Genomic DNA, 15,910 nt, shown 5'->3' with positions numbered 1-15,910 from the left:
AAGTTTTGTGTTTATATTTGCCATTAATAACCAACAACCTTGTGGAACTGCATTATTGGTGAAGGTGTATTTATTTGAAGGTGTGTAAAAAGCATGTGCACATTATGTTTTGAGCAAGAGTATCATACAGTCACACACAGACATCAAGATTGTGCATATGATTTCCAACAATGGTGACAATTAAAAAAAAAGCTTCATGCTGCAATGCATGATGGGTAGCTTTCATAGTACAAAACTCATCCTTAATTCCCAAGCTTTTTTTGGTTGTCACCGTTGTTGTGATTCATATCCAAAATCTTGATGTCTGTGTGTGACTGTATGATACTCTTGCTCAAAACATAATGTGCACATGCTTTTTACACACCTTCAAATAAATACACCTTCACCAATAATGCAGTTCCAAAAGGTTGGTGGTTATTAACGGCAAATATAAACACAAAACTTTAAACACAATATTAAAGGCTCATTTTGTGATAATTATGTCATCATCAACATTGAACTGATAACACCTCATACTTTTTCTAGGCTTTCCCTGCCACAACAATTGTGTTACACAAACACACTGTTACAGCAGCCAAAGAAAAGCTCAAATAAAAGGAACGGGGACCAAGAGCCCAACTAAAGCAAACACGGATCGCCACAATGGTGACACTTCAAATTAAACTAATATCAACATCTAAACCTCTGTTAATTCTCACTAAGATCATCTGACAGCAATAGTCAAAGTAATTATGTCTAAATGAGACCATAAATGATGTTGAAATATGTCCACAATGGCCACATCTGAACTAGTTTTAACCTTGTACGAAGGTTCGATGAACGTCTATATCGGACGTGCAGAACACGTCAAAAAAAGACGTCATAACTTTCATTCTGGCTCCTCAGTGGACGGCATTTCAACGTCTGATTTTTGTAACAAAGACATTGAAAAGAAGTCTTTCGGACATAATTTTGCTTAGTGGGTAGTTAAAAAAATAATAAAAAAATAAAGAAAGATGGGTGGAATCTAACACAATCGTAATCTTGCTGTAGCAAATCCAAACCTTGTGCATACTTTTAGTGCAATCATATGGAATCAGAAGACTGTTATGAACATATGGAATCAGAACCGTTATGATTTTTATGTTTTAATGAATTCTTCCCATACCTTGTTTGCCATGATCATCTGCTTTCCACGTGACCTGAAATCACACACACACACACACACACACACACACACACACACACACACACACACACACAAGTTATTTTAAAACTCAGTATTAGATTTACACATGTCAGAATATGTTCCATTGGGACAATGCAAAAACTCAAATGACTATGATCTTGAAGCTGAGCTGGAAAGGCTAACAGTAATATTTTGAGCTGCCATGTGATTTTAGCTAAGTTACATTTATAGAAAGTAAAGTTAAATGAATATGATTTACTGTGACCTAGCTGCACACCTAGGTCCTAGGGGTTCATCATGTTGTATTCATATTCTAGTATTCCTGTTCTAGGCTTTCCTGTATCATCAACAAGTACCTTAAGTTACAGTATTTTGATTTCTTAACGGTCTTAATAAAGTTAGTCATGTTAACTATTACGAAATAAACAAAAGAAACACGGTAGGCCTATTTTTAGTAAAACTGTGGCTATTACAATGGTAAAAAATCAGCTAAAAACGTGTTTACTACAATTTTATTATAATAAAATAAAGTATTTTTTTAAGAGAAAAGTTTTCAGCTTCCAGACAGTGTTTCAAAATATCCCGCCATTTATTGATTTAATGTTACTGACTATCATAACGAAGATTTTATACACAATTATGGACTTTAATATGAATAACAAGTCTACTAAAGATTGTTTTAGGTCTTTAAGTTAATAAGTAGAGATGTGGGTTGGGTTCAACTGATCTTTCTTAACACAGATCGATAATTAAAAACGCATGCTGCATTTTCAGTGTTTTGCCCTGACCCAGTTATAACTGAACATCATTTAAGAATGCTAACGTTAGCATGGAAACTGTCTAACCACTTAACACAAATGTAATATAAAATATCGTACACACATGTAGTATGAGACTCTTACCTCAGCCGTTGATCGGTCGGGATGAGGTCCGCTGTGACGACGAACCAGGCTCACTGAAAAAGGGCGCATTATTTCTGGACTGACTGACAGACTACAAACAACTAATATGTGTTCAGCGCTCCTGCTCACGGCTGGTTGCTTCTGTCGAATACGATTATAGCTTTGAACCACTGTGATCACAATCCACGACTACTTCACGAGCGTAGACTGAAACTTCAAATCTCCCGCTTGCCCTTGACACAGATCGACGACAGAGACAGATCTGTAGCTAACTGTTGTGGGCGGGACTAGCAGCAACGAAACGTAATGGCGGATAATTTGAATCTGCGCGCGCGCGCGGGCACACACACACACACACACACACATACATACAAACGCACACAAAGCCACGCAGATTTGGAAAAACGATTCATAAAAGACATAAAATATAGGCCTAAATGAAATTTTCGGGCAAATAGCCTACAAATGATGATCAAAATGAACATCTATTTGCAAGACAAAATTAAAAGACTATAAATAATTAAATAGGCTTGCCTAATGTGTGTACAAATCTTAAAACTCACTTTAACCCCCACATGCTTAATAATCTTTAAGGAAAACATGTTTAGTGACTGCTGATTTCTGCAGTTATACCTTATTTTCTTTGTTTTCTAATTCCACAGAAATAATCTGTAAAATATTACTTAATTTTTTATGTAAAATTACACATAACCCTATAAAATTACAGAGAATTTCCTTTTAAAAACGTAAAATTAATGTAAAACCAAAATAAAAGCAATTACCTGTAAATTTAATAGTGGACCTTTAAATTACAACAAATATCTGTAAAATAACAGGTATTCACTGTATAATGACAAAACGACAAAATTCTGTTAAAAAATACAGACCGTTTCCTGTAAATTTACAGTTTTTTTTTACAGTGTACAGGAAAAAACACACAACATTATTCAAAAAATGAGATGGCAGCAAAAATAAACAGGGTTATGACAGTAACAAAAAGAATAAGCATACAAAGTAAAAAAAAACAAAAAAAAACAGAGCGACAGAAAAAAAGTTGCTTCCTCGTGTTGTTCCGCGTCTTTTATTGCTGCTGGCGGGAAACTTGATTGGCCGAAGGGGAAGTGATGTCACGCCATTTGATAAAAACTGACAGCTCCCCAAGCAAACAGCATACCAGAGGTGGAGCGCACCTAAGAATATATCAGAGAGAGAGATAGAGAGAGGTAGAGAGATACAGCCACGCACAAGCACACAGACAAAGAGCTGGTCTGAGGTCCTGAAACACTGCGTTCTGCCTAAGTAAGCGCAAAGGGCGCGTACTGGACAGAGCAGTGCCAAGGCTACTTCTGCCTCCTCCAGGGGCAGCGCTTGCAGGTTCACCACCTGATCCCTAAAAGGAGTGGTGGGAACCTTGGGCACATATCCAGGCCGGGGTTTCAAGATCACGTGAGGCCGAGGTCCCCTACCTTCTTGATGGAGGCCAAAGCAACCAGGAGTACCACCTTCATAGAAAGGTACTTAAGCTCTATTGATTTACAATGGCTCGAAGGGAGCTCTCTGCAGCGCAGATAGTACCACTGCGAGCCCCCAAGAGGGCATGAGTAGGGGGCAAGGAGGATTTAACCTCCTCGCCCCTATAAGGAACCTGACGACCAGGTTATGCTGTCCTACCATTTTTGACTCCACAAGGTTGTTGTGTGCAGAGATAGCAGCCACATAAACCTTAAGGGTGGAAGGAGACAGCCTTCGTTTCAGCCCTTCTTGGAGGAAGGAGAGCACAGACCCGATTGGGCATTTTCTGGGATCTTCTCGGCGAGAAGAACACCAGGTGACGAAGAGGTTCCACATCAGAGCGTAGGTGTGTCTCATGGACAAGGGTCTAGCTGAAGTGATGGTAGCCACCACCTGAGGTGGTAGGGTACTCAAACCTTCCGTGTCCCGTCCAGAACCCACACATGCAGGTTCCACAGATCGGGACATACCTACCTGTGCATTGCCGAACTGTTCCCAAATCAGCTGAACCTTCTGGGGATGGAGTCTCCATTCCCTGGAACATGAGCGTTGTCGTGAGAGCTCATCAGCTACATGATTGAGCTCGCCCAGAATGTAAATGACACAAAGCGACCTCAGACACTTGTGACTCTATAACAAGAGATGGCGGGCGAGTTGCGACATACGGCTGGAGCGTAGACCACCCTGACGGTTGATGTATGCTACTGTCGCCGTGTTGTCTGAACGGACTAGTACATGCTTGCCCTTTAGCAACGTACGAAAATGGTGCAGAGCTAAGCGTACTGCCAGCAACTCGAGGCAATTGACATGCCAAAGGCGCTGGGGTCCTGTCCAGGAGCCCACGGCAGCATGTCCATTGCACATATCACTCCAACCTGTGGCTAAGGCATCTGCTGATACAACAACATGCCTGGGCACTCGTTCTAAGGGCACTTCTGTGCTCTCTTGCCATGCCCATCCCGGCACTCGATCGCGAAGCCAGTGCTGAAGCGGGTCTCATATGAAGCAGTCCAAGTGGCGTGACTGCCGCTGCTGATGCCATATGCCCCAGGGGACCGCACTCTTGCCCTCGAATTGACTCAGGCAATTCAGCAGTGACTGCACGCGCTCGCTCATGAGCTGCGCGTACATGGCGACCGAGTCGATTTCCATACCAAGAAAAGAGATCCTCTGCATGGGGGAGAGTTTGTTCTTTTCCCAGTTGACCCGAAGGCCCAGACGGGCGAGGTGCCGGAGCACCAGGTCCCTGTGCTCGCAAACTCGTAACTTAGTTACTTTTGATATGACACAAAGTCTCAGCTTCAGCTCAGCAAAGTCTCAACTCAGTAAAGTCGCTCTTTGATGTGGTGCGAGAGAACAACCGCAGAAAGACGTCAATAAGACAGCTCGTAACAATGTCACGTAACTCAGAAAAGCCATTCGTTTAACATTAACTTGATAGGCAGCAAGAGCACACTCGCTACCAAGTGGAAAGGGGTGAGAATTAATCCGTAACGTTAACCCTAACAACCATTCAACGCTACTGCGCTTCTCGATGTTACTTTTACGGCTGTTTACTTTACGTTATTAGGTTAACCACTCTCAAAGGTCTGCCGAAATACCACTAAAGACGTGGATCATTGCGAAAGAAAGTGGAGAAGTCATTACAGCTCATTGCAATTGCATGGCAGGGTAAGTTATTTTCACCTGTATTTTGTATAACTGTTAGCTGTTAGTCTTGATGTTCTATTTATTGTTTTAAGCATATCGCCAGTGCACACCCATAGGTTAACCATGCAAAATACAATGTTGAATTTGTGGTTAATTAAGAAATGTCTATTCTATTCTTTTCTCAGATTGTCAGAGTCCTGTTCACATGTAGGGGCAGTTCTTTTCTCCATTGAAGCTGGTGTTAAGATGCGAGATACAGCCTCCTGCACAACGGAAAAGTGCAAATGGCTGATACCATCATATGTAAAAAAGGTATTCAAATGTACTGTACATAACATTTCTTTTGTTTTGTACCCTACTTTACTTGACAGTGACAGTGACTGTCAATTCCTAAAACATGCTGGTGCAGGTAACTCAGGGAAAGTATGATCTGACACTGCAACCAAAATTCATATGGTTTGTCTTAGACTAATACAAACAACACAAATTGCAGTTGCAGTGTCATATCTTAAATCATAATCTTCCATGTTATGGACCACAGAAATTTTTTTGTCATTTCCAGTAATAGGGCAGTACTTTATGTTCTTCATGCTTTTAATTTTTTCCAAATTACTGATGCTCCTGTAGCTCTTATATATGGAAGCTTGTTTCCGCCACTGAATAAAACATTTTAAAAGATAATTGCGAATTCTGACTTTGTTTCTCGCAATTGCGACTTTATATCACGCAATTCTGACTTTATATCTCAGCATTCTGACTTTATATCTCAGCATTCTGACTTTATATCTCAGAATTCTGACTTTATATCACGCAATTGGGAGATATAAAGTCAGAATTGCATGATATAAAGTCGCAATTGCGTGTTATAAAGTCAGAATTCTGAGATATAAAGTCAGAATTGCGTGTTATAAAGTCAGAATTCTGACTTTTTTTCTCGCAATTGCGACTTTATATCACGCAATTCTGACTTTATATCTCAGAATTCTGACTTTATATCTCAGAATTCTGACTTTATATCACGCAATTGGGAGATATAAAGTCAGAATTGCATGATATAAAGTCGCAATTGCGTGTTATAAAGTCAGAATTGTGAGATATAAACTATTCTGAGGTAAAAAAAAAAAAAGTCCGTCTTTTTTTCCCCCCTTAGAATTGGACTTTATATCTCACAATTCTGAGAAAAGATGTCAGAATTGCGAGATATAAACTCGCAATTATGTGTTATAAAGTCAGAATTGCGTGATATAAAGTCAGAATTCTGAGATATAAAGTCAGAATTGCGTGATATAAAGTCGCAATTGCGAGAAAAAAAGTCAGAATTCTGACTTTATAAGACGCAATTGCGACTTTATATCTCGCAATTCTGACTTTATATCTCAGAATTCTGACTTTATATCACGCAATTCTGACTTTATATCTCAGAATTCTGACTTTATTTCACGCAATTCTGACTTTATATCTCGCAATTCTGAGAAATAAAGTCAGAATTGCGAGATGTAAACTCGCAATTGTGAGATAAAAAGTCGCAATTATCTTTTATTTTTTTTATTTTGTGGCGGAAACAAGCTTCCATACTTATAGGCTTCTCCTCAACAAAATCCAAAAAACAAAAACTGGATGATGCCATCGCTGGGAAATCAACTGAACAACCTAAGGTTGTGAACCCACTTCAATGTCCAAGAGTGAGGAAAGGGTCAGAAAAATATGCTAGGTTTTTTGAGTCCTGAAGCAGAAACTGTCCAAGGAGTGCTGCACTGATGGCTAGGGAGAATTACCATAAAAAAAAATTGTCCCCAAATCTTGTTTGCTGCCTAAAACTGTCCTTGAATACAAAACACCAGAGACTCTGCAGCTACCCCCCAAAGAGCTTGGAGAGCTATGCTAGGATTTCCAGCTAGAAGAGTTAACCCCCTCTCAGGTCCAGGCTGTAGAGAAGGCAACTCAAAGCCAGGGTGCATCCAGGATCTGGTTTCGACAAAGAGCTGGACGCATAACTGCCGCTATGCTGAACAAGTTCTTAAAACTAATCCTCTGAATCCATCCAAGAGCTTGATAAAGGCCATATGCTACCCAGAGGCACACAAGTTCACCACAGTTGCGACAAGATATTTAGGGATGAATAAGGATAAGACGGAGGTGAGATTTTGGGTAAGAATACCACAAGGGTAAACATAAGGCATAGGCTTGTTAGGCAGAAATAGGGTTAGTTAAGTATAGGGGTTAGGATAATGGTACATATACCATTGTCATATGCCATTGAACCAGCCTGGCTCAACACTAAGTGACAAGATCGGGAAACCACACAGTCTGCAAATAATATTAAATGCTTTAATTAGTGAAATAAGCAAAAATATATAAAAAAGTTCATGTTGTTTTCACTGTGAATTTTAGTGCCCACACTGCAAGGAAGATGAAGGAAATTTACGCCTGTGTGCTGGAGACAAGGGATTCTGCCTCATTAAAGATGCGGATGATGTTACACTGGACAGGAGCCATGCTTACTACTTCCAAGTCCAAGTCCAGGCACAGCTTCACATTGTGGATGCTGAGTATCAGTGTTGTGCCTGAATGCATTCATTGAACGATAGTTCATGAACTCGTTCATATTTTGGGTGAACGTGAACTGAACGTACCGCATTACTACCTGATGAACGTTACTGTGAACTCGTTCATTCTGGTGTCTGTGAACGGCACGCTCTCTCAGTTTAACTTTGTTCAATAGAGTGCAAGATTTCTATAGAGCCTTCCAGGCGAAAACCCACCTAAAACCCACCGTAAACCAGCCTTAATATGTAGCGGAAAAAGACACCCAATCTGGCAACACCAGCCACCAGTGTCTTCTGACTCTCTTGTTCGATCTCGATCATCAAAATGAACAAATCTTTTTTCGAGTCATTTCGTTCACTTAAGGGGCTTTAAATGTTATACTATTAACTGGAAAATTCCCAGAACACATCCACCTACACAATCTTTATCATATTCTAAATTAAGAAATCATTATAATGCAGTCAAAAATCGTTTACAGGGAACATACATAACTACAAAAATGCATTTCCGGAGGAACTGCAAAGTGTGCTTGCTCGGGTGCAGTGCACTAACGTTAGAGAGATGCGAGATGCGAAAAAAAAAATGCGAGAATGCGAGAGAAAAGATGTAAAACTGTCTTTTATTTTTGAATTTAATTCCTCAATCAGCGCTGGACCGGCATTTTCTGTCTTCCGCTGAGCCCTGGCCGTAGACAGATCATATGTTTTACCCTGTCAATGCAGTGGTCTGCGTTGCGCTGATCTTATTCACACTATCGAGTGTAGGTGCAGCATTCTAACATTGAGTCATAATGAGCTGTTTGTGAATAAATTATCCGCTTCCAAATTATGTCATTTTAATCACGAAATTGAAACATTAAAAAACAATTTGCTCTTTATGGTGTGCGAGTGATAGAGCGCGGCAGCAACGAACCATCAGCTTGCAGCATAACAACATTGAATGTTCGGCCGAAAAGCTGATCATAGCTGCCTTATTATTTTTCATCTCCATAAATATATCTAGTAGTAAAGCTAATGCAAGGGCTAGAAATCTATTAATATTTTGCTGATACTTCCTTAGCTGTGTCTGAAACCGCTCACTCGTTCACTAATCCCTACATAGTGAATGGCAGTTGAGTGCACTACATCAGCAAAGAATTCGGACGCTGACATAATTATCACGCGCCAGAGAGCTCAGACAATTTGTCATAAACATTACCTACCCATCTTTAATAATTCCTTTTTTTGGCTGTATGAATTGTATGTAACAATTGTATGTATGTATTTTTCACGTTTATTGCGTTATTTGATTAAAAAAAAAACTTGCTTGTCATATTTATTTACTTTTTACATTTATATGTGAAAATAAAAGAGAACAAAACACTACACAACACATTTGATTTTTCAAATATAGATATAACGGTATATATAAATAAATAACCAGGCGTCTGGTCTTAAATGATTTTCTAACTCACGTGCACCGTTGCCATGGTGACATTTTTGTTTATTTTTCATTCGCGCTCTATAGCCTTATCGTGTTGGATTGTGGGAAATAGTGTCTCATCAAGTGTACATCGTATGTACACTCGAATTCAGAGAGGATTGGGTAAAAGTATGGAGGGAATGATGTCGTTCACTCAGAATTCGGACACCTCTACAAAATGGCCGACACCCTAAATAGTGCACTATATAGTGGATAGGGAGCGATTTCAGACACAGCTCTTGTCATCATGGAGAGTGCAGTTCATGGTTGCATAGCAACGACAGACGCCACAGGAGAACAAGCGCTTGTGGAAATGAGACAGCGGCGCGCTCGCGCTTTCCACTTTCCACTTGTTTTTACACATCTAATGTGCGTTCCATTCGACAGGGTCCATATGCAGTGTTCACTGCTCCCCTACTCCTTGAGCACAGTATATCAGTTGAAGTGGACTTCACTGACAATAACCGCTCATTTGAAACGCCCTGCAAATGACATTAAGAAAGTCAACGACGGAGTCGCGCAGATTATGATATAACATAAATATATATAGGACTACATTCATATTTTAATTTTTATTATTATATTATATATTTACAATTATATTGCACTATTTTACAACTACCTAAAATAAAATCACTTTACTTCACAAACTAGCTAAGCTGGCTGCATTCACTGAGGTAAATTATAATCATCAAAAATAGTATAATATTCACAACAATAATGGTTAAAATAAAAATACTGTCATTTGTATAACAATGGCGAAATGTATTACTTACACACATACGTAAACTCCTCCATCGTTAGTTATGACCGCTCTGACTGGTGGTGACGTCGTGCGCGAAATGACAGTTGGGTGTGTGATCATCGCTCTCCACTTCCTGTGAAGTGATGTATCGATGTTCCCTTATTCCCTATGCCGTGCGCAGTGCCCTTCGAACTGAACATGTTCGCTCCCTTCGGATTAGAATCTAACTTAAGATGGCGGAAAACCCTGTGAAGTCCACTTCGCTGTCCACAACGCACCTCTAGAGCGACGTTGTTGATTGTTTGAGCATGTGACTGTGCGTTTCTCCTTGTTTTCTATTGTTATGCGCAGCATATTTCCCGTGCGCACAAACACAGCCACAGACAATGAATTGTTTGTTTGGTTATCGAAAAAGAGCATGATATATATATATATATATATATATATATATATATATATATATATATATATATATATATATATATATATATATATATATATATATATATATATATATATATATATATATATATATATATATATATATTGTTATTAACTGCTTTGAGGATTGGAAATGCACAATTCATGCATACAAATCTGTAAATACAGATGATTAAAAGACCAATGCAAAAAACGAAATTCATGCCTGCATTTATTAAGACAAACCTAGTAAAAACGAATGCAGTCTATACACTGACTTGGCTGCTCTGTGAAATGTAATACAACAGTACCACCTACTGTCTAAATGCATTAACATTAAAAGGTGAAACTCTTGCATAGACATACAGTGCTATGCATAAGTTTAGGCACCCATGCTAAAGTTGACTAAAAAGAGGAATAAAAAATCATCTTTTGGAAATTGAACATAATGCCTTAATTTAAAAAAAATAGGAAAAATCCAACCTTTAAGGACACCAATTTTCTTTGTGAATGAATAATGTATCGTAAATAAATAAATGTTCTTCCTTAAAATACAGGGTGCATAAGTTTGGACACCCCTATGTTAAATTCCCATAGAGGCAGGCAGATTTTTATTTTTAAGTATTTAATTTTTTTTTTTTTTTTTATGATACTATGCATCCTGATAAAGTTCCCTTGGCCTTTGGAATTAAAATAGCCCCACATCATCACAGCCTTCACCATACCTAGAGATTGGCATGGTTTTATTTCAGTTAGCCTAATAGCTAGTTTGATTTGCATTGAGAGCAATGCAAATCAAACTAGCTATTAGGCTAACTGAAATAAAACCAAGAAATGTTTCAAGAAATGTGTCTTAGCAATTGCGAAATACTGTATTAGACATGATGTACATACTCACACAATAAAACACTTGATGATAGGCCATCATCTGTACAATCGCTTTTTGTGTATGACATTTCCCACTATTTAAGTGCCAGGGCCGGATTAACATAAGGGCTAGGTGGGGCTGAAGCCCCAGGGCCCGCGGGATTAGGGGGCCCGTGATTGAGCAAATGAGATTGTTAAATCATATGTGGTTGATTTGTGTATAATAAAATAACAAGAAGTTATTGTAAAATGTGCCTGAATTATATAATTTACCACCCAATCAAATTAACTCTACAATTTGCGCCATGACATTGGGAAACGCCTCTTTTCGTTATGCTTTCATGTTGAACATGAGTATAAATCGCTCGCTGACGCTGGAGTTCAAAAATGATGAAAAAAAAAAAGTGATAGTGGTGCACAAAAAAGGAAAAACAAACTCGAAAGGCAGAAAAGAGGATGCAAAAATTCCTAAACTAACTAACTACTTTGGATCACTTTCATCTGTGCCCATGGAAGACCCCGAGTGCAGCGGCAGCAGCCCACAGTTAGCTTCACCCTCCCGTCACCGATCCGCTTGTTTTATACGTCGAAGAAGGTAAGCAAGCAGCTGTAATGAGTTAAGCATTATTTGGATGGTAATTGTTTCTCGTGGAGTCGTAAGGTATTTTCAAAATTTATAGGGGCTAATAGTCGGTGATTTAGGCTAATTGCAGTCTGAATCCAGAATGTCAGTGTTTTTTCTCCCACCACCCACCCGCGTAAAAATCCCCGGCCGAATTACTGTTTTTTGACGAGCATCAAGGTCCAATATCCAAGGAGGAGAGAAGAAGCAAGTTTGTAAATGTCAGTTCAAAAGTTCATTCTTAACCCTCTACTGCATGCATTTTGATGGAACATGATAAAAATTATTCCACGTCATTTCTTGGCTCATTTGGGAACATTTTATTGATTTATTAAAAGATGTCCCTCCCCCTACTGCTCCCCCCCAAAATATTTTTGTGTTGCCTGAGGGCAACGTTGTGCAACAATGGTAAATAATCATAGAGAAAATGATCATTATACAATTCTCAGAGAGCAATATAAAAATAAATATGAAAAAAATGTCAAGACATCATTTAAGTAAAAAGGGAAAAACACTTGAAACATCAATATATTTTATTTGATACAGATCTGTATCAAATAAAATATATTGATGTTTTAAGTGTTTTTCCCTTGAAACACTTGAAACAATTACTATAGTAATTTCATAGAAATAGAAAAGAGTTCCAGTAGCCTAGCCTACAAATCCGAACTCTGCATAAGTTTGCACAATTCCTATTAATCAGGTCTGTTGCCTATACACAAATTTAACTGTTTTTTGTTTCCCAATATCCTTAATTTCTCTACTAGCTGAACTCTTTCACAGACAGTTTGTCCATCCATCAGATCAAACCACAGCTGTGCAGATGTGAATAACTGAGACCACAAAAGGTTTCGACTCACAATCTGGAGCTGCTAGTGTGTCACATGAATTCTGTCAATCACATACAGCCTATATTTGAACTATATTGTTTAAGGAAGGATAATAAAAGTGGACAATAGTTGTTGTAATACTAAATCTTTATTAAAAGTCACCAAAAACATTCACCTAGAGTAATTTCAACAAAGCTTATGAGATCATTCTAATGCATACAATGTGGTGCTAATTATTATTTTGTTTAGAAGCCATGAATTTAATTGAATAGATCAATAAAAATATATATTTTGTGCAAATACAATCAATAAAAGTACAATTGATGAAAAACAATCTGTTAATAAACAGCTGTGCAAGTATAGGAAATCATAATTATACCAGTAAACTTCAGCAAACGTATCTGGAACTAAATCTTCTGCTCAGTTCACACTGTTGGTCTGATCTGACTCCAGAGGTCTGACAGTGATGTCTGGTCTCTTCTTCTCTGATCATCTCACTTCTTGTAGATCTGATGTCATAAACCAGCACAGCAACAGTAGCCACGCCCACCAGAGCAGAGACAACCAATCGAATCACAGCTTCAGTGAAACCACAACAGTGGATGTGGTCTGAAATAAAAAAAGAAAAACACTGAATCAGTGAATTTACAGTAGTTCCTTTTTTCACTTCTTTGTTGCTAGTATTGTTTAAAATAATGAATATAATATAATTCTAGAGTCTAGAGCTTCAGCCCCTTGTTTAACCTCAGCTCTTCTGGAAACCTGTGATTATCTTTTTTTGCACTAATGTTTTCTAATGCAAGAGCCCACTCATGCTCACACACACACTCTCTCTCTCTCTCTCTCTCTCTCTCTCTCTCTCTCTCTCTCTCTCTCTCTCTCTCTCTCTCTCTCTCGCTCTCTCTCTCTCTCTCTCTCTCTCTCTCTCTCTCTCTCTCTCTCTCTCTCTCTCTCTCTCACACACACACACACACACACACACACACACACCTGCTTCATGTCTCTGACGCTCTTCTGCGGTCTGTTCTCTGTTCCAGTTAAATCACAAAAGGAAAAACAGCAAATGAAGAATTCAGATGCAAAAGCCTCTAAGTGCTATCTGCAATTTTCTTTTAAAATGAGCATTTTTATCAAGCTCGAATATTTAGGTTCAGTAATTTCACTTTAATGACAATTAATAGGTCATTTTAATTGCCATTAAAGTGAAATAACTGAACATAAACATACAAGCTTAATAAAAATGATCATTCTAGAAGAAAATTTCAGATGGCACTTAGAGGCTTTCTGAAGTCTTCAAATGCACTTGTGTGCACAAATAGTTCAATCTTTCTGAATGCATGAACTGATCAAATGTAAACCTTGAATGCAATGTAAGTCGCTTTGGATTAAAGCATCTGTGTCAAATGCATAAATGCATTGTTAATAAAAATCTTGCAATTTTAATTGGTTTATGTGGTTGATGGTTTAGCACCCATCAGCAGGAGCAAAACAACACCTATGAATATGTTTGGTCACAACTGCACGAGTGTTTCCATTCTGACATAATCTGTTAAAGCTTTATAGGAACTAACATCGCACTGACTGAAAACATTAACAGAGTAAGAGTGAGTGATGTACCTGAACTTGGCTGATAGAGTTCAGTAATGTTGCTGTCCTCAGTCTGATTGATGGTTGAATTGTTCACAGCACAGCTGGACGAGAATAAATTGGGGCATGGCGATCTTTCTGATGATGAAGAATATTGTGGAGTCACTGATAATGACAGATGTTACTGTGACGTTAGTCTCACACACTTATGATCTTATTTTATAGTAGATCCATATTTTAAATGGAACTAAAGCCATTGAGACATCATACAATTATGGAATAGTGAAAAGAAAAGAAAAGAAAAGAAAAGAAAAGAAAAGAAAAGAAAAGAAAAGAAAAGAAAAGAAAAGAAAAGAAAAGAAAAGAAAATTTAAAAAATATTACTATTATTCTCTACTTACCATAGACTTTGAGATTGAAACTCTTGTATTTGGTCTCTTGGCCGGCAAGTGTTAGTTGATAAAGTCCAGTTTCATTGGTTCTGGTGTTTGTGATGGTCAGAGATCCGGTTTGATCCAGTTTCAGTCTGTCTTTGAATCTCTCATCATACGTAGAGTTTGATTCCATGGCTCTGTCAAATTCAGCGATTCTTGTGCTTCCAAACGTCCACTGTATCATCAAATATTGCTGTGTTTCAGTAACATCAGAGTTTAGAGTGACAGAATCTCCCTCCATCACTGACACTGACTTCACTGCATCCGTCACATCTACAGAAAAAGGGAACATATTTTGTAACAGACATGATGTTTGTTATTAATGAGCAGACTTACAGTTATCAGTGATTTTAGTGTATTTATAGACATTTTCTTTAGTGAATGTTTAATTAATTGCAGTAAACTTTTAAAGAATAACAATAAAAGTTCAGGAGTTCAATGTCAGGTGATTTTTCTCCAGCACTCACTTTCGTGTGCAAACAGAAGTGAAACTACAACAATTATTTCTGGATAAGACTGATTTAAAACTAAATATATAATTTTGTTTTGGAATTCCTTCCACTAAAAATCGCATCATGTCACAGAAGAACTAATAAATTACGTTTGTAAAATATTAAAGAGATAAGAAACTGAGAAACGTTTAACGAAAACCAACGTAATGCGAAGTGTTTATTTATAAAATAAAATAAAATAAGGGACATCATAATTCTCTCATAACTTACCAGCCAGACGCCACAAGCACACGAAGAACAAAATAAAAGCATTAACCATATTTCTTGTCCGTATATCTGCCACTTTAAACACGCAGTAAAATCGCCCGTTCACATCACAAGCGACCACCTTGTTGCTGGTTGTTGTACGTCGTCAAATGTATATATGGTCTATAGTAGGCGTTCCCATTGGTTGCCTATAGCGGATGTCATGGCATGTTGTTCTAACCGTTTAAGATAGGCCTAAACGTTTTGTAGGAGGAATATTGTACATAAAATATATTCATTATTATTAAAATATATGCTCTTGAGTCTTTGTCAGTAGGCTACCCTATTAAAAATAAAGATTCCAAAAGTGGGGTTTCATTGCGATGCTACAGAAGAACCATTTTTTAGTTCCCCTGTTTCAGTGAACAGTTTCTAAAATATTTATTTTTTTCTTGGCGTGAATAATA

At 38.1% G+C, this 15,910-nt stretch overlaps 1 protein-coding gene across 5 annotated transcripts in view; it reads right to left on the bottom strand.

Annotated features, from left to right (window-relative positions):
- Positions 1-12,858: 12,858 nt before the first annotated feature.
- The window catches only part of LOC308702108 (uncharacterized protein), a 30,149-nt gene continuing 27,097 nt past the window's right edge, over positions 12,859-15,910 (bottom strand). For 2 of the 5 annotated variants that reach the window (XM_081384765.1, XM_081384766.1), the window contains 3 exons: positions 14,713-15,018; positions 14,342-14,476; positions 12,859-13,333 (listed from right to left, as the gene is read on the bottom strand). In XM_081384765.1, coding sequence (XP_081240891.1) covers positions 13,113-13,333; positions 14,342-14,476; positions 14,713-14,986 — 630 coding nt within the window. In that variant the 5' untranslated portion in view covers positions 14,987-15,018 and the 3' untranslated portion in view covers positions 12,859-13,112. Of the gene's footprint in view, positions 13,334-14,341; positions 14,477-14,712; positions 15,019-15,467; positions 15,629-15,910 lie in introns of those variants that run through there. The other 3 variants (XM_081384767.1, XM_081384768.1, XM_081384764.1) reach the window with 2 other exon arrangements.

Source organism: Scardinius erythrophthalmus (assembly GCF_964197995.2).
Source record: "Scardinius erythrophthalmus genome assembly, chromosome: 14".
Classification (NCBI taxonomy): Eukaryota; Metazoa; Chordata; class Actinopteri; order Cypriniformes; family Leuciscidae; genus Scardinius; species Scardinius erythrophthalmus.
This window is presented reverse-complemented; position numbering and strand designations above follow the sequence as displayed.